The sequence below is a fragment of the Talpa occidentalis genome, unplaced genomic scaffold, assembly GCF_014898055.3.
Source record: "Talpa occidentalis isolate TD23 unplaced genomic scaffold, MPIMG_talOcc4v2.1, whole genome shotgun sequence".
Lineage (NCBI taxonomy): Eukaryota > Metazoa > Chordata > Mammalia > Eulipotyphla > Talpidae > Talpa > Talpa occidentalis.
The window spans coordinates 35,094,392-35,112,023 of record NW_026555331.1 but is presented as its reverse complement, the minus strand read 5'-3'; the positions used below and the strand labels follow the sequence as shown (position 1 = coordinate 35,112,023).

Here is a 17,632-nt window from a genome sequence, read left to right as displayed (position 1 = left end):
CTTTCACCAGCCTATGTGGTATTATAGCAGTTCACTCTGTAAAGTAAGAAAGTTTTCAACAGTGTTTATTTTCTAAAGCAACTGAAAAAGTTGAGATTCTGTCATGGTATTTAATGGTACTGGACCATTCTTAACTGACTCATTTAGATCTTCATCATAAAAGAGGAGAAACAGATAAAAGACAAATTGCGGTAAGTTACTTTATGCCTTTCTTCAGTGGTGTATTCAGTTTCTCTAATATTAAACAACTGTTGAGATTTGAACCAACAGCAACAAAAAACATGTTGTGTGTGTAGTTACACCAAAATTAAGTTATCTTATTTACTTTGTAAAAGGTCGTATTTGCTAATGAAACCTTACATCTTTCCTGTTTTTAAAATTGAGTCGTCGTTTCTCTACTCCAAACCTTCAAATGGTTTCTTTGTCACAAAGTCCTTACAGTGAGCTAGAAGACCATCTTGTATGACTTGACTTCTGGCTCCCATCTTTTCCCCCCTTGCTAACGTCTGCTATATCAGTAATTCCTACTGTTCTTTGAATATGCTAAGAAAATTCACCACCAGAGGGCCTTAAAAATTTTTTCTTCTAGGAACTTCTTTAACTTCCTCAGGTCTCTTAAATATTATCATCATCCTTTGCTGAAATCTTTAAAAAATACCAGTCTCTTCTTTTTTCCTGCAATAGCGGATTCTAATTTCCCTTTAAAAATTTCCTCCATTGGGCCTCCCCGGTGGCGCAGCGGTTGAGTGCTGGGTTGCGAAGCTGCCTGCAGCCTCTGCAGCGCCGGTTCGATACCCGGCTGCTTCCCGGCCACTGGAGGAGGGTCCCGCATGGCGCGCAGACCTCTCCTGCCGCCCGCTGCTCCCCTCAGCAGTGTACTTCGGTCCTTCTGCCTGCTCTGCTCCCCGCTCTGGCTCTGGTGAATTCTCTCGCCCTCCCGCGCTTCTGACTGTACCCAGTGCTTGTATAAATAAATAAAAATAAATAAATAAAGATAAATCTTTAAAAAAAAAAAAAAAAATTTCCTCCATAACTATTCTCAACATCTGATGTATTATATATTTGTTTATTAGCTTTTTCCCCATGTGGTTTTGTCAGAGCAAATAGTAATGGTGCCTGGCAGTTAATAGATACTCAGTAGTTATTGAAAAGATAAATTCTTTAGATTTAACTTGTAAGTCAGAACATTTATAAATTTTATAGCTATTTTTACTTGTCTGATATTTGCTGCATTAGTATCACTATCTAAACATTTTCCCTTTGTTCTTTCACTCTTTTTAATAAAAGTATACGCTGTTTATTAAGTTCTTTTAAAGCTTTATACTTGGACTAAATTATATGACCATTATTTAGGGGAACCAGAATAACAGGTTTTTTGTTAAAAAAAAAAAAAGAAAAAGATTACAAAGTCAGCTCCATGTGATTAGAGACCAATCATTTTCAAAACATTTCCAGTTTTCTTGAGGCTGGAAGGCAAAGACAAATTTCCCAGTAATTTATGTTCTTTTCTATTTCTGAGCCATTGAATTCTGCTGGAAAAAGTACTGCAACCATACACACTGGTCTCCAGCTTTAGCTGGCCCCTCAAATTGTTTTACCTGTCAGCAGTCAGTGACAGACTTTTCTTTGTTCAACCCACTGTCCTCTCCTTTTTCCATTTTCAGCAACTTCTATACCTATGCTTGGAAAAAAGACTGAAAAAAGACAAAGTCAAGATTCTTGGGAATGGAGGCCCTTGGGAGTGCCAATTTCAAGTCCTTCCATCTTTAAATTGATCTGTTTGTAGGGCCTCCCTGGTGGCCTAGGGGTTAAGTCTCAGCACTGTTAACCACTACGGCCAGAGAGCTAACCCACATGGCGCAGCAGACCTCTCCTATTGGGGGGTGAGAGGATTCACCAGCGACAGAGTGGGGAGCACAACAGGAGGATTTACTGAAATACACTGAGGGGCCTCCCCAGTGGCGCAGCGGTTGAGCGCTGGGTTGCGAAGCTGCCCGCAGCCTCTGTAGCACCGCTTCGATCCCCAGCTGCTGGGCGAGGGTCCCACATGGCGTGCAGACCTCTCCTGCCGCCCACTGCTCCCCTCAGCAGTGTACTTCAGTCCTTCTGCCTGTTCTGCTCCCCGCTCTGGCTCTGGTGAATTCTCTCACCCTCCCGTGCTTCTGACTGTACCCAGTGCTTGTACAAACAAACAAACAAATAAACAAATAAATAAATATTAAAAAAAAAAAAAACTGCTCAGGGGAGCAGTGGGCGAGACAGGAGAGGTCTGTTGCACCATATGGGTTAGCTCCCTGGAAAGGGATTGAACTCATGCTGCAGTGGCTGGTGATAGCTGGATGGTGCTGAGACTTTAACCCCCTGCGCCACCAGGGAGGCCCCCTTTTATCTCTTATTCCAACTTCTGTCTTATAGTTTGGGCTTTTGTGGATTAGTTATCTTCAAGTTAGGTTTCAACACTTCAGTTATATTCCACTACCAGCTTTTTCCCACATACATACCTTCATATTGAATGAAATGGTATCCAGAAATTCTCCAACTTTTTGTATGTGATGATCATTTCTGAATAGCCTCCCTTCAGGCTACATACCAGAAATCTAAAGAAAACCTACTTGGTTTTTTAAATCGAAAGGTAGATTACCTTTTTAATCTAGAGAGGTCCTAAACTATGTTCTCACTGAACAGTGTGGCAGAATAATAGTATGGATTTTTACTAGGCATGTATCTTTCTAGTCATGAAAGAATTTGAGTCACTATATATTATAGTACTGCATAACTAGCTATTTTGCATATTGAAATAAACCCTGAAATATAATTGATTTTTGAAAATATTTTATAGGCTTAATTTTATTTTTAGTGAAAAGGAAACTAGTTACTGAATAATTACATGTTCAACAATTAATCTTTTTTTGGTCACTCTTGTTAACTCCTCTCAGCATGTAGTTTTATAATATGTATATTAGCCAAGACTATTTTTAACCAGATTTCCAATTAACATCATTTTTCTGTTTTGGAAGATCAAAGCCATTGGCCAGACAGAATTGAATGCAAGCAACCCAGAAGAAGTGTTACAGCTGGCAGCTCAGAGAAGGAAGAAGAAGTTTCTCCAGGCAATGGCAAAACTTTACTTTTAAGTAGCTTTATTTTTTAAACAATGGGCTGAAAGTACACAGTATTAAAAGATTAAGTTTATATAATACATATGTATACATTTAGTGGTGTATTTTTTTTCCAGAGAAAATATTAAAACATTAGTTCATAAACAATAACTAAACAGAAGACAATACCATAATAGCTTAATTTATAATTTCTTCACAAGAAGAAGAAATTAACAGTCATATCTGTTAATAAACTAGCAATCTAGTATAATTTTGTTTTCTAATTACGCCCATTTTTGAGGCTGGAATTCATTAAAAACTAATATATTTATGTAGATAAAATAGCTAGTCTATATACAGCAAATTCTTATGTCAAGTTTTTTGTTTTAATAAATAGATTTCTAGGAGTCAGTATACATTTAATACATTTCTGTCTTAAGAAAATAGAAGTTTAGGTCAAGTGGTAAGCCTAATCATTTTGACACTGTCCTTAACTAATAATGTAGGAATTTGAAAAGGACCTTAACTGTTTTGTAAAATATAAATAGTCTTAATCACACTAAATTAAAAAAAATCCTTAAGGATATCTTAGAGTAATAAAGTGACTTTTTCATATAAATAGTTTGAAAGGGTACTTAGATTTGACACCCAAATTGTGATATACAAAAAGGCTTATTTTAAAGCAACTTTGTCAAATAAAGTCCCCAATAGGAGCCACAGCATTTATCTTGTTTATAATTTCTTTGGTATTCCCACTGTTTAGAGCACAGTTTAAACACCATGTTCATCTAAAGCGTTACTGGTAAAAAAAAAAAAATGTTATGGCAAGGCAGATAAACTAGTTAAAAGACAGACTAAAGTTCACCCTTTGTAAAAATTCAAGTTTTATAATAGTCTCTACAGCAGCTGTAGATAAATTAGTCACCTTATTACAAAATTGAATCTTTGTAAACAATTATCAATTTCATTCTCCAGAACCAAATTGCACTAGTCAAGTATTGTGCCATTTAATGTTCCCTTTAAGATAGCACCTTCGTCCAAAACTCCAATGACAGAATGGCTAGTTTATCAAGATAAATACAGTAACACTTGATCTCCGCCCCCTAAATTTTTTTTTTTTTTTTTTGCTATGGCGTAAATTATAACTGGCTTATATCCAGTCACTGTGGGAATGAAGTCATATTTGTAAACAGGTCTTGCTGTTTCTTTGAACAGCTAACATAGGAATACATTTCTTCCTTAATGCAATTTTAAATGATTTTTCAATTGAAGAATGGTAGTGAAACTTCTGAATCGGCTAGGACAGTCATAGCACTATTTTCCTGTAAAACTTTAGTACTTAAGTGAAATTCTGCCCAATACTTAGTCAATTCCAGTTTGTTGTTTAGATAACTTTAGTGTTTTCCTGGTGGTTTCTCTGTGCTCTTCGGTGGTGTTATAATGCCTCCATTGCACACTGGTGACAACTGTCCCTGCTGTGTGAAGGTATTTATATAATTTACTTCATCCTGTTCATGCGAAGAAACCATACAGAGATTAACAGCTATAACAAAGTCAAACCAGACTTCTGGTTATTAATTTGAGACAATGAAGTTCTAATATTATTGGCTTTTTATTTTTTAGGTCTTTAAAGGTCTTTGTAACTGTCTGGTCATATTTTAGAGGCTCAATAATTTGAATTGTCTTCAATGTGTCCATTAGAACTTTCTGCCCTTTATCATCTCATAACTGCCTAAAATATTACTATATAATTTATCAGGTTCAGAGACTTAATACATAGTAAGACCAAAAAACTTACCAGCATAGCCAGATAATTTGTATGTGTCTGGATATTGTGTCTGTCCTCCATAGGAATCTTCTTAAATACCTTCAGCTTCACTGGACTATTATTTTTTACTACATTTACAAAAGGCACCATCCAAGCTACACATTCTGAAATGTTGTCCCATTCCAAACCTAGAATAGAGAAGTTAGAAGAATGTGAAGTATTTAAGTGTTTAAACCCATCCCCATTTGGCATATATGTTGCAAAAAGAAAAAAACTCATTTAGAATGGATTATCAGAATGATGAAAAAACAAAACCTATACATACTACCTTTATTTAACACATGCATTTTAAAGATAAAGCTATAGTTTGATTGGAAATATACAAGCCATAAAAAACCTGGCATGGCTAAAGTAATATGCACCAAAGTATATTTCAAAACATTACAAGAGCTAAAGGGGGGATATTTATAACAATGATAAAAGAAACTTTTCATCAGAAAGACAACAATCTTCATATATATGCATCTAATAAGTGATCACTAAAATTCATGATGCAAAGCTGGTAATGTAAATACTATCAAACAACTAAACAAAATTGACATTTATAAACCCCAAATCCCACATTAGCCCAAACTACAAACTATATCTTAAGTTCAAAATAAAGACTTCATATAGACATTACACCAAGACTATCTGCAGGGTCACAAGACAAGCCTTAAAAAAACTTGAGAAGTAAATGAAATTTTACAAAGTACACTCTTTGACCACAACACAAATCAAAAAAAAAGCAATCAGGTATTTGAAAAGTATTTTTAAAATAACCTGTGGGTAAAAATTTCACATTAGAAATAAGCTGAATGAAAATGAAAACATAAAAATGAAGGTTACATATATCTAATGTATTTTGCTTCTGCTTCCAGTTTATATTACAGCATTTTTCATTTTTTTTACAATGCCTCCAGTTTTTAAGATGATTATTTTTAAACTCATTTATAAAAGGAACTGTTTATAATGTAACTATTTGAAGGAGACTCAGTTTCTTAAGTAGTACCTTCTACATATGAAATTGAAGTTATCAAACCCCAAAGAACTCTTAAACTAGAGCTATAATCATTCCGACTCACTTCAAATGGATTTAAATTCCATTTGACACTGTGTGTGGTTGTATTCTTAGAATTAATACTTCTAAAAGAAAGGAAGGTAATTGCTGAATTTTTTTCTGTTGAAGCTTTAAGTTCCTGTTTAGCAGGATGCTAAAGTTCATAGATTATAATCCTTTTAAAAGTTGTAAACAAGAAGATAATATAGTGTCTTACCTGAGGCTTTCTTAACCACTTCAACAGAGGTAAAATGGCACAGGGCAGCAGCAGCCAGTATTCTGTACTGGAACTCTAATGAGTCGATGGCTAGAACACATAAATCTAGAAGCTAACAAAGGAAAAAGCAAAAGTAATTTATAAGAGTGAGTACTACATGTCCTTAGTAAATAAAAGTTAGCTAACACATTTTAGAAAGTTTATGATGCAGACCATTTGCCAGGAACTGCTAAAACTACATGAATCCAAAGATAAATAAACCAACACCCTAAAGAAAATAAGTTTTGGGATTGCAGGTCAGGAAGTAAACAGATAAAGGAGTATTATGATGTAGGGTGATGTGTACTAGTGGGAGGGCACCTAATCCAAAGTGATAGACATAGAAGACTTCTGATGTTTTTGAGTTTTTATTTTTGTGGGACCCTCGCAGCCCAGCGCTCAAACACTGTGCCACCAGGGGACGCCCTGTTTTTGAGTATTTAAAAGACAAAATAGATTGGAAGGTGAAGAACATTCTATAGCTTTGCAAAGATAAATGAGAAAGTATTAACTTTTTCTTGGAACTAAGATAGTTCAGAATACCTAAAATGAAAAAAAGCAAAGAACATTATTTTTTGAAAAAGGAGGGAGCTGGAGAGGCATAGCCTACATTACATCATAAAGTATCTTTAAGAAGTCAGAACTTTATTCTCTAAGCTGATTATTGAAATTACTGGAAGAACTTTAAATAAGGAAAGTTACATTTTCAGAACAGTCCCTCCCTCTATAGTGATGCAGTCACACAAAAAGTAGACATTTCTAGAAAGATTAGTTAAGAGGCACTTTAATTGGGTCAACAAAAGAAATGAACAAGAAGTAATGGAATGGCACAAAAGGGCTACATTAGTAGTAATATGGGTCCAGTAAATAAAACTTATGTTCTCTCTCATTGGTCCAGAAGGTAGAAACAGAAGAGCCGAAATGAATTATTACTATTACATACCTCTGTCATCTTATCAAAGATTGGCCATATTTATCTAAAGGGATCTATAGCTGCCTGTGATAATCTGGGATGCTAGAAACTGACAAAATAGCATTGTTTCACAAAATTCATTGCAATATATTTACTGTATATAGTAAATACAGTATTTACCTGGTTACCCAGGTTCTTTTAGTGTTCATAATGTGCTTAATAGATTTAAAAAGACAAGTTCCAATCTAGATTGCAATACCTAAGGTGCAGCTCCCCTAATTCCATATGTAAGATTTTCACTTCCTACATTGAGAATCTAGATGTTTACTTACATGTGAAGGTAGGTATAGCAACCTTGCCATACTAGTGAGAAGCAGGCAGGAGATTGGTATTCTCATTTTGTTGGGATTTATATGTTGGCCTAGGAACGTTTAATTTCCTCTTAAATTCTTTTTAAAAAGCTGTAACTAAATAAGGTGATTCAAATTCTTTTATGTAAAATAGTTGCCCTGTCTGTTCAAATGTAAAGAGACTAAGATAATCATACAGAATAATTTCATACCACTATAAAATCTAAAGACAACTGGCTGAAAAATACCTTTCCCCAATTCATATCATAAAAATTTAACTATTTTGGATTCCTAAAGGATGGAAAGTATTTACACTAGTTCTAAATTCCAAGTTTAAAATTTTTGTTTTCTAGAATTATGTAGCAATGTAAATACCAGGGGCAGAATTTTATGTATCAAAAACTTTGTTCTAGCCAGGAAGTGAATTTAGTATGTTGTCATCTTATTGGACAGCTTATTTAAAAGATGCTCTATACACAAAACAAAGTTGTAATTAACAGTAACATTAGCATGTATTCAATAAGAATGTTCATACCTGAGCTATCTGAATGAACTTTTCCTGAGAATATTGAGGTAGGAGAACTTTAGGAGCATCTTTAAGAGCATCAACTTGGAGGAAGAGATTGAGCCAGGAGATGATTGTTACAGGGCAAAGTTCCCATTTTAAAGCCTGTTAATAAAATTAAAATGTGTGTTAATAAATGAGGTATGATAAATCACATTATATAGCTACCTTAAGTAGTCATTTAAGAAACTAGTGCTTTAAGCTTCTTTCTTCCTAGGGATTTTATAAATATGGCTGCTTTTATCTTTATTAAAATTTAACAATCTAAAACTGCTTGTGTTTTAGTCATTGATGTGGACCCCATTATTCTAATTGCCTTATTTACAGAGTTCATTTAGCCTATTTTTCATTCCTGCTTTTCTAATTTCTTGTATCTCTCCTGGTTTCCAAAGTCTGCACACCACCTTACTGAAAATGCCCTTTTAATTGTATTCAGTGACTTCACAGCCGATTACATTCATGTCTTCCAAGAACTGATTCTAGATGTTATTTTGTGATCTCTACTGGCTTTTGGTCAAGAGCTAAAAGTTAAAGACAAATCCTAATTTATGGTGTCTTTCCCTCCATTAAACCCCTGGGACTTTCCTGTTTTATAAGAATTCTAATTAGGAAAGAACAGAAAATTTTAATGCCTGTAGGACTACCCAGACAATTCCATCTTTCCTTTACATCATCTTACTGTAATCAGCTATACTTAGGTTGAATCTGGATAATTTCATTATTAGAACAAGATCAACAGGCCAACAAGATCACAGTCTGAGAGAGCTGTCAATCAGTGTTACTGTAAATCTTTATGTTTATAAACAATTTATAGCTTATAGTTTGTAAATGAAAGCCACTGGTTGTGTTATGTGTCCTATTTATAAATCCATGGTATCCAAAGTTAATAATACTTTGTATTACCTGAACATTGATCTCTAATCAAAACCTGATTAAACACCTTTATATTTCTCTCCTGCTCTCTTCTGGTAATACCCTTTTCTCTATATGTAGAAAGAAAAATGGCATTAAAATACTCATTTTTTATCTGCTGAAAAAAGGGGAAAATCAGAATTACGATTTAAGAATCACTGTTAGAATTCATTTCTATACACATTCTATGTTAAACTAGTATTTTGACAATGTTCTTTCTTACATTGAAATTAAAATAATATATCCTCGGGTCTTCCTGGTGGCCCAGGTGATAAGTCTCAGCGCTATCACGGCTATGGCCTGAGTTCAATCCCTGGCCAGGGAGGTAACTCACATGGCGCAGCAGACCTCTCCTGTCTCACCTACTGCTCCCCGCTTCAGTAATGTATTTTAGTAGATCTGCCTGTTCTGCTCTTTACTCTGTCTCTGGTGAATACTCTCACCCCCCTGCACCTCTGTCCTACACCCCAGTTCTACTGTGCATAAATAAAAATAAATCTTTTTAAAAATGTAAAATAGGGCCTCCACGGTGGCACAGCGGTTGAGCGCTGGGTTGCAAAGCTGCCTGCAGCCTCTGCAGCGCCGGTTCGATCCCCGGCTGCTCCCCGGCCACCGGAGGAGGGTCCCACATGGCGCGCAGACCTCTCCTGCCACCCGCTGCTCCCCTCAGCAGTGTACTTCGGTCCTTCTGCCTGCTCTGCTCCCCGCTCTGGCTCTGGTGAATTCTCTCACCCTCCCGCGCTTCTGACTGTACCCAGTGCATGTATAACCAACCAACCAAACAAAGAAACAAATAAATAAAACATGCCTCTATAAAAAGTAAATAAAAAATTTAAAAAAAAAATAAAAATGTAAAATATATTCTCAATATAGGAAACTTGAAAGGTTACAAAAAAATAAAATTTTGGTTAATTTCTCCTCCTGATTATATCACTGTCAATATTTTGATGCACTAACCTCTTAGAATTGAGACCTAATACTAAAAAACTTAGTTTTGACTATACTGTAGTCATTGAGATTCAGTAATAACTACTATGGTACTAATTTGCAACTGAAACTAATAAAGATATCATTACCTTTAATATCATGAGTTCCATCCTTAAGATATCCTCTTCACTGCAAGCACCATCAGTAACATAAGCAAACTCTTGAAGCTTAGGAGCATAGATTTCCTTTAAAATGAATTTTTAAAAAAAATTATTAAGCATATTGAAATTACAACTAAAGAACTATATACAAACCAGGGGCTCCCTGGTGGTGCAAGGGGTAAGTCTCAGCACTATAAAGCTGTCTGCAGCCACTGCAGTATGAGTTCGATCCCTGGCCAGGGAGAAACCCACATAGTGCAGCAGACCTCTCCTGTCTCGCCCGCTGCTCTCCTTAGCAGTGTATTTCAGTAGTTCCGCCTGTTTTGCTCCCCACTCTTTCTCCAGTGAATCCTCTCACCACCCCATACCTCTGGCTTACCCCCCAGTTCTTGTATACATAAATACATCTTTAAAAGAAAATGTGTAGAGTAGATTAGCTGACATTAGGTCAGTGTCAGCATTCCAGAGTAAAAAAACAACTAGCATGATCAAAGGAATAGAAGAAGTGGCTGCCACTTAAGAGGTTGATCAAGGTTTTCAGACCTAGAACAATACCTGAAATAGCGTGTGATATCAGATAAGGCAAATTGAATACAAATTTATCTACCAGATTTGGCAGAATTTGGAGATGGCCCTTATAGTTCAAAAGACAAATGTAGAAGGAAAAAAATACACTTAAGGGAATTAATGCATGATTCAATCTCCTACCTTCAAACAAAACAGGCTTCAAAAATGTTAGATGAAGGTACTGATGATACCCATAATACATTGTTTAAGAAACCAAACATGATTGTGTAAAGGAAATCTCAGGAAAGGCGTTGCCTTCTATCCTGGCACTGACAGATACAGAAAATATAAGGCTAGTTATCGAGGTCATTATTTTTAATCCGTATAGTATTTATTTCATTGGCTGATTAGTTTCCCGAGAATATGGAGTCCAGTGCCATAATTTTGTATATAGTTACAGCATTAGTATATTTTTTGGCAGGAGGAGTCATGGAACATTTAGCCTTAACACTAACTGCAGCAGCTAAACCAAGGACTTACAAAAGGCTTAGACACAATGAAGAGACCTATGATACTTATGCTTCATCCGTATCACAATGTTCAGAAAATGAATTGAAATAAAACCATTCATTTTCCTTAAGGAGTTAATATCAAAAGTACAAGTATTTCTGGGATTGATGATATTGATTAAAATAACCAAAGTTTAGGGATTATAATCCTATGAATAAAGTTTAAGAACTTACCTCAAGTTTGGAAGCAATGAATAAAGAGGTAATTCCAATGAGTTGAAGCATGTTTTTATTTATGTCCTTTTGTGTCAACATAAATCTATCAAAAAAGTCTTGTGCTAGATAAAATGTTTCCCTATGAAGTGTGTATACTTCACATACCTAGAGAAGAATTCAAACATTTAAATAGTATCCTCTGAATTAGAAAGTTCTCTTGTCTACCAAACTTTGGAATATTTTTAAGCCTTATTTTTCTATTTAGGATTCCAAAGGTAAGACAGGAGGTAAGACATGGCTAGCTAGTGGAGGGAAAAAAATTGTATTAAAACAAAAATTAACACTCTCATTAACTCTTACTTAGTTTTTTTTCCACACAGTATATTTCAGATACATTAATACTTTTGCTGACTCTCAGAACTTTTATTTCCTAATTGCAGAGATGAGTAAATTTTCTTGCTGTTTATCTTTACTCTATTCCAGCAGATTCTCTGCATTATTCTAGGTAGATACTTAATTACAAAATGACAACTGTGTTCCTTTCAATGGTTTTACTTCATTTAATTTTCTGCATTAGCTAAGAACTGTGGAAAAAAGCAAAATAACAATGGTAATGGATAAAATCTTTGATCCCTTGTAACTATAATGAAAATTTCCCTATTACTTCACTGTCAGTAAACAGTAACTGTCATTTTCACTTGTAGGGAAAGCTTTTAATTCACACAAAATTCTATGAAATTTTAAGTACCATTAACCCCATTTTGAAGATGAGGAAACACGCACGGATGGTGCTAAGGAAATATTCCTACCTTACTCAATATTTTAAAATTAGGAATGGATGTTGAATTTACAAATGTCACATCTTTTGAGACTTTATAATTTTTCTCCTTTAAAACTACTAAGGTAATATATTTTCAAATATTGAACCATCTTTGTATTTCTAGACTAAAAGAATATACTAAGACAAAGCATTTAAACACTCTGCTAGTTTTATATTTATATGGTTTTACATATAGGATCGTATCTTTAAGGAAAAATATGATTAGACAACCATTGGAAAAAGTTAATACAACAAACAATAAAAGAAAAATCAGCATAATTGTGACAAAGTTGTTTCATGATCATTAGATGCCGAAAGTCAAAACACAAATCCCCTCTTAAATCTATGTGAAATAAAATCTTCCCTTTTAGTCAGAAAAAGGAGTAGTGATAACTCTCAAAAGAACATTTTATAGTCTTAAATTTTTTCTGATAGTTTCTGAGATTATGTGTTACTTCACCAAAAAGCTAATAGTCTTTCTTTCTTAGATTGCATCATCTCTATGTTAAAGATATGGAAACAGCAAATATTGAAGAGTTACAGGAAAATCATTTTGTCATCAACAGTCATTTCCTCAGCAATTTTAGAGATTTAGAATTATCTGGAGAGAGGGCATGGACCTAACCAAGAGAAAATTCTGGCACAGATATATAGGGATTTCAGGATCACTACTGCTCCTTGAGGTTATTGGTAGTGTATTTCTGAAAGTAATAAAAGGGAGCAACATGGAGTGTTGGCGACCTCTACGGCATGAAGTGCTGGGACAAGGAGGTCTGGGTCGTGACTGGAAGACTGGCCTGTGTCCAGACCACGATGTCCTTTCCTGAGAAATAGACAACATTAGAAAGGAAGAAGAATATACCCAATAATGCAGGACCTTGGTGATGAATGTGTGCCTGGACCAGGCTAAATACTAAGTGATTCCTTGTCCAGCCAGTAACAAGGAGGAAAGGGGAGCGATCTGTATCAATAAAAATGAGTTGCACCCAACACTTGAGCCTTGCATTCATTCCAGGGTCCCACTTCTCTTAAGCTCTATTTTGTGTCTGTCAGTCTTTATTTCCACCCTCTTTCAGTGCCTCTCCTCAACCCTGTTCACCAGAGCTGGTCTCCAGCAATGGAGCCTACAAAACTTAGAGCTTTTGGATATTCAAAGTCTCTGTATTGTTTAGGACATAGAATTCAAGATTCCAAATCAGATTGTGGTGATGCAAGAGGGTTCTGGAGCCAAGTCCTTGCACAACAAAAGTTAAAACCTTGTGAAAAATACATTGTGCTCTTCTGAGTGTACTTCGCATTTAGAGCAGCACCTGGTACACAGCAATACCCACAGGTACAAGAAATTTTGAAATTTGGTTGTATGGGATGTAGTGGCTTATCCTTATTATTACTTTTGGAATGAGCACTATTCCATTTCAGTACCATCAACTAGTGTAAGATGGCTGCTGGCAAGGGGTAATATACCCTGAGGGCGTGTAGAAAAGCACATTTACATATAAATATTTTTTCATCATACAAAGGAAATTTATATTGCTGGAACATACCTCTAAAAGCCAGTCTAGAAGTATTGACCTCATCTGTGGTTCCAAATCAGAATGAAGAACTTCAAAATGTTTGTCATGAACATATCTGGTCTCTTTTTTTAACATGTTTAGCCAAACATCCTTTGAACACCCCCAACTATGAAAAGGGGGGAAATTAATTTGGTTAGCTACATCATATATAAGCTATTTGTCTCACAGACAATTTAACTTTTCAAACATTGAAATCCAATGTTCAGTTAGAATATGAAAGGAGTTTAAGTTAGGGAAAAAATTGCTAATTTGCAGAAATCATTTTTTCCCCTAGAATCTTTGTTTAGTTTCAACTTTAGACATTATTTGTTAATAAAAGAAAATTGGCACAATTGTGTAGTGGAAACCATTTGTTTAGCATGTAAAAGTAGAAGCCTGAAATTATACAGTAGGAAATTAGACTGATAATCTAAAATGACATATTTCAAGCATATGTTCCAGTTGCCATTTATTTACAATTCATTAAGGTTATTATTGAGAAACATTAAAAAGTTAAATATTTAAAGTGTGATCACTTTAGAGGTAAGTTTCAATTATTTGCAAGTAGATTATCAATAGTAGAGTTAACTACATTAGGTGTAAGTGGACACAGTATGGGGAAGGAGAGGATTGGTGAGTTTTAATGTCTGTGGTCATTAATTTGCTTTATAAATCCCACTGTAAATTACTAGATTACATGTTTTATATAAGTTGTACCTCAGTTACTAGGGGAAAAAAATTAAGTATAGACCTTATTAAGCTTGGAAAGAAATAAGGGTTGATAGTATATGTCAAATGAAAGTACTATATATGTTAAAATGCCTCCATCTTAATTTAGATAAATTACTTAAATTCCATTAAAATTTAAACTCACATTAAAAATGTGGTTCAGTTCTGGTAAGTTATAGTACTTAGCAAGAAAATAAAAATAATTTAATAGAATCAGTTTTAAATATTCGTTATTTGCAAACTGCACTATTCTCTGAGAAAATTATATGATTAAATATTAAGGAAAGCAATTTTTACCAAGTTTTTCTATCTTACAGTGAAGACAGAAGATAAAATAGTACCATATATTAAACCAGCACAATTGTAATTATTGATATAAAATTTTTGAAGTTTTTCTTACCTTAAATCAGGCAAAGGTGAAGGATTAATAAAAAGATTTTTAAATCTGTAATTTGTAAATCTGGAGAAGTCACTTGTTCCTGTTTCTTTGTGTGGTGTTTCAATGATAATGCAAGGACTGATGCCCCCAGATAATACAGGTGGCCAGCAATTCTGTCATTGAAAAATAAAAATAAAAATAATAACTATTTCTACAATAGGAAATCAACTTTTGTCCTGGATCTTTCATGATCACTTTCAAGATTATAAAACTGAAGTTCTCTGTATTCAGCAGTCATGGCAGCGGCAGCTTGTTTGATAACCCTCCTTACCACTCCCTTCAGTTTAAATCTCACTTTAGAATACTTGAAGGCAAAACCTTACAAGTGTAATCAATTGTTTAAAGGACTCGTCCCAATCAATACTGATTACAAACAAGTGCTGTCTCTAAAGTGTTTTCTATATAATAGATAGGAAAAATACTTAGCAAAGAGTGGGTACCATGCTGTCAGTGACCTGGCATCCTACTTATGCCCAAGGAGCAACTATTAGGATCCTCCACTACAGTCACAGACAGAACAAAGAGCAGTGTGTGGACAAATTAGGCGGCAGGGCGCTGGTGCACCAGGCAGCTCCAAGAGAGGGATTTACAAAGAACCAGCTGCTTCAAGGCAAACTTAACTCAAAGCTTTAGGATTCTGGCTTATACAAACCACCCAAAGGTAAATGTATTTCTGCTGACCTCTAGGGGCATTAAAGTGTCAGAAAATATTTTCCCTTGCAAAGCAGTAGCAATTTATTCTTCCTTGTCCTGCATTTGTTTCCCCCAAGCCCACCGAAGCTTAGTTCTGCATTACCCTAATTTCATACTGATGTTTCTTGGTGACTTCTTCTTTTCTTTTTTTGACATCCTGTAAAATGGAAAAAAAAAAAACAAAAAAACGTTTTCAAGCTAAGATCCCGGCAAGGAATTTCCTCTCCTCTCCCACTTCCCAAAACTCACCTGGGCTGTTTTTCTCTTCTTGGCTTGAATTAATTGGGTTTCTTGTGGGGAATCCGTCTGACTGGGCTGAGGCTGCTGCTTAGCTTGTAATCGGCTACTACAGTGAATTTTTAAAAAGGAAGTTTAATTAGTAAGTCGTGCATTTCAAAGTCGCTAACTCTGAAATATCTCCAAGACAAATAATATTACCTGCGTCTTGACATTCTCTTCTCTCAGGTGTATGAAACCTCTGGAGGGGGGAGAAGAAAAACTAGAGTCAAATGCATTGCCATCCATGCTCTCCAAGTGCCAAGTTGACTCTAATTCGGGGGCTCACAGCTAAATCTAAATCTCTGAGGACCTGGCCTCTGCCATTTTAACGTGCTATATATTCTGCACTTTATTAGTTACCTCGCTATTAATTTTGGACATATGTCTGCAATTCTTCAACTAAATGTACATCCAGGATGCGAGTTTAAATTTTACAAAAATTTGTACAAAGCACCAGCACCCCCAGCGCACAGACGGGGTGGGGGTGGGGGGCCGCAAATATTCCCCAAGAAGGTCTATTCTGCGTCCCCCATCTCCCGGTAAACCCAGAGTGGGACTTGGGCTGCGCCCCCAATTGCTCCCTCTCTTTCTGGACGCGCCGCGGGGAGAGGGGGTTGTGGAGGCGAAACGCTGTGGAGAAGCCGGTTCCGCGCCAATTTGGAGAGCGGCGGTGGCGGGGAAGCAAGGGGCGGAGGGAACAGTCTGGTGTCACGTCCTCGAGTCTCCCCTCCTTCCCAGCCCCGCCGGGCCCCTTGGAGGGGCACCCGCACTCCGACCTCAGATGCCAGGGTGGGGGTGAGCGAAAAAGTTAAAGAAAGGGGCAAACTGAACAGGTCGGGAGTTTCTATCTCAGAGAAGGTGTCCCAGATCCCCATCGTCTCTCGGGTGGGCTAGCTTCCCAACTCGAGTGGAACAGAGAAGTCCCGAAAATGGGGGACTTTTCGGTGGACCCCCACTAAGGGGCAACCCTCCAGCCCCCGCCGCTTCCACGGCCCCCTGCCAAGAGTCCTGACAGGGACGGAACGCGGGGACCCCTCTCCCCTCTGACCGCCCAGTTCTCAGCCCTCCTATTTTTCCTCCCCGCCAGGCTCCCGTCCGCGGGATGCACGGGCCTACTTGGGGGGGGGCTCTCTTTCCTCCCGCAACGCGCCCAGCACCCCACGCTTCCTCACCGCCAGACCCGCTACCGCTCGGCTCTCAGCTGGCGCCGGCGCCAACCCAATATATAGGCCGGGCCGGGCCCGCCCCGCACGCATGCGCCGGAGACTGACACCTCGGGACAGCGCGCTCCCCTCCCCCGCCCGCCGGCTAGGCCTGAGCGCCGCGCCCTCTCCTCAGTCCGGGCCGGCCCACCCCGAGGGGCCGCCGGGCCGGCGCGCCCAGGCCCTCAGCTCGCCGCCACCTGCGCTGCACTTCACCTGCCCGCGCCACCCAGAGCGGGAGGGGGCCTCTCAGAGCTCCCCCTTCGAGACCCTCGCCGCGCCGCTGGGCTTCCGCCTCTCCCGCCAGTTCGTTCCCCTGCCCTCCCGCCTTCAAGTCCGGGATCCCGGGCGCGTGGGGCCGCGGCTCAGCCCGGCGGACGGCCGGGCGGAGGCAGCTAGAGGGAGCATGGAGCGGCGGGGAAGTGGCCGGCCCGTGGCCCGCCCGGGCGGTCCCGCCAAGGCCTCAGGCAACCGGGTTCTTTCCTACGCGACGCGGGGACCGGCAGGTCCCGCCCCCGCGGGCGGCCTGGCCAATGGGAGGCCGGGACGGCGGCACCACGTGGAGCGGCTGCGGAATGTAAACACGGCGCGCCGCGCGCTGACACGTGCGTCCCGCGCCGCGCATCGGGGCCGGAG

The 17,632-nt window shown here is 37.9% G+C and overlaps 2 protein-coding genes across 3 annotated transcripts in view; one reads left to right on the top strand and one right to left on the bottom strand.

The window, feature by feature from the left end:
- INTS8 (integrator complex subunit 8) overlaps positions 1-3,199 on the top strand; it is a 47,507-nt gene extending 44,308 nt beyond the window's left edge. Inside the window, exons 26-27 of the mRNA XM_037504014.2 lie at positions 148-191; positions 3,018-3,199. Of these exons, the coding sequence (XP_037359911.1) occupies positions 148-191; positions 3,018-3,134 (161 nt within the window). The 3' untranslated portion in view covers positions 3,135-3,199. The remainder of the gene's footprint in view (positions 1-147; positions 192-3,017) is intronic.
- Positions 3,124-17,332, bottom strand: CCNE2 (cyclin E2). Of its 2 annotated transcripts, none has more exons than XM_054692100.1 (12): positions 17,213-17,332; positions 15,954-15,993; positions 15,765-15,861; positions 15,619-15,672; positions 14,784-14,935; positions 13,646-13,781; positions 11,300-11,446; positions 10,038-10,133; positions 8,020-8,154; positions 6,183-6,294; positions 4,897-5,054; positions 3,124-4,606 (listed from the first exon to the last, which is right to left on the bottom strand). In XM_054692100.1, the coding sequence occupies exons 2-12, from the start codon at positions 15,965-15,967 to the stop codon at positions 4,493-4,495; spliced, it is 1,215 nt and encodes a 404-aa protein (XP_054548075.1). In that variant the 5' UTR covers positions 15,968-15,993; positions 17,213-17,332; the 3' UTR covers positions 3,124-4,492. The 2 variants fall into 2 exon arrangements, with proteins under 2 accessions (XP_054548075.1, XP_037359900.1); XM_037504003.2 differs by lacking the exon at positions 17,213-17,332 and adding an exon at positions 16,967-17,020.
- Positions 17,333-17,632: the final 300 nt, after the last annotated feature.

Bases quoted from the DNA above. Each gene is read 5' to 3' on its own strand.
- CCNE2 (XM_054692100.1), bottom strand. The intron at 14,936-15,618 runs GTAATGCAGAAC...TTTCAATGACAG, and splicing joins AACATCAGTATGAAATTAGG to AATTGCTGGCCACCTGTATT. The intron at 5,055-6,182 runs GTAAGACACTAT...TCTCTATTCTAG, and splicing joins AGTGGTTAAGAAAGCCTCAG to GTTTGGAATGGGACAACATT.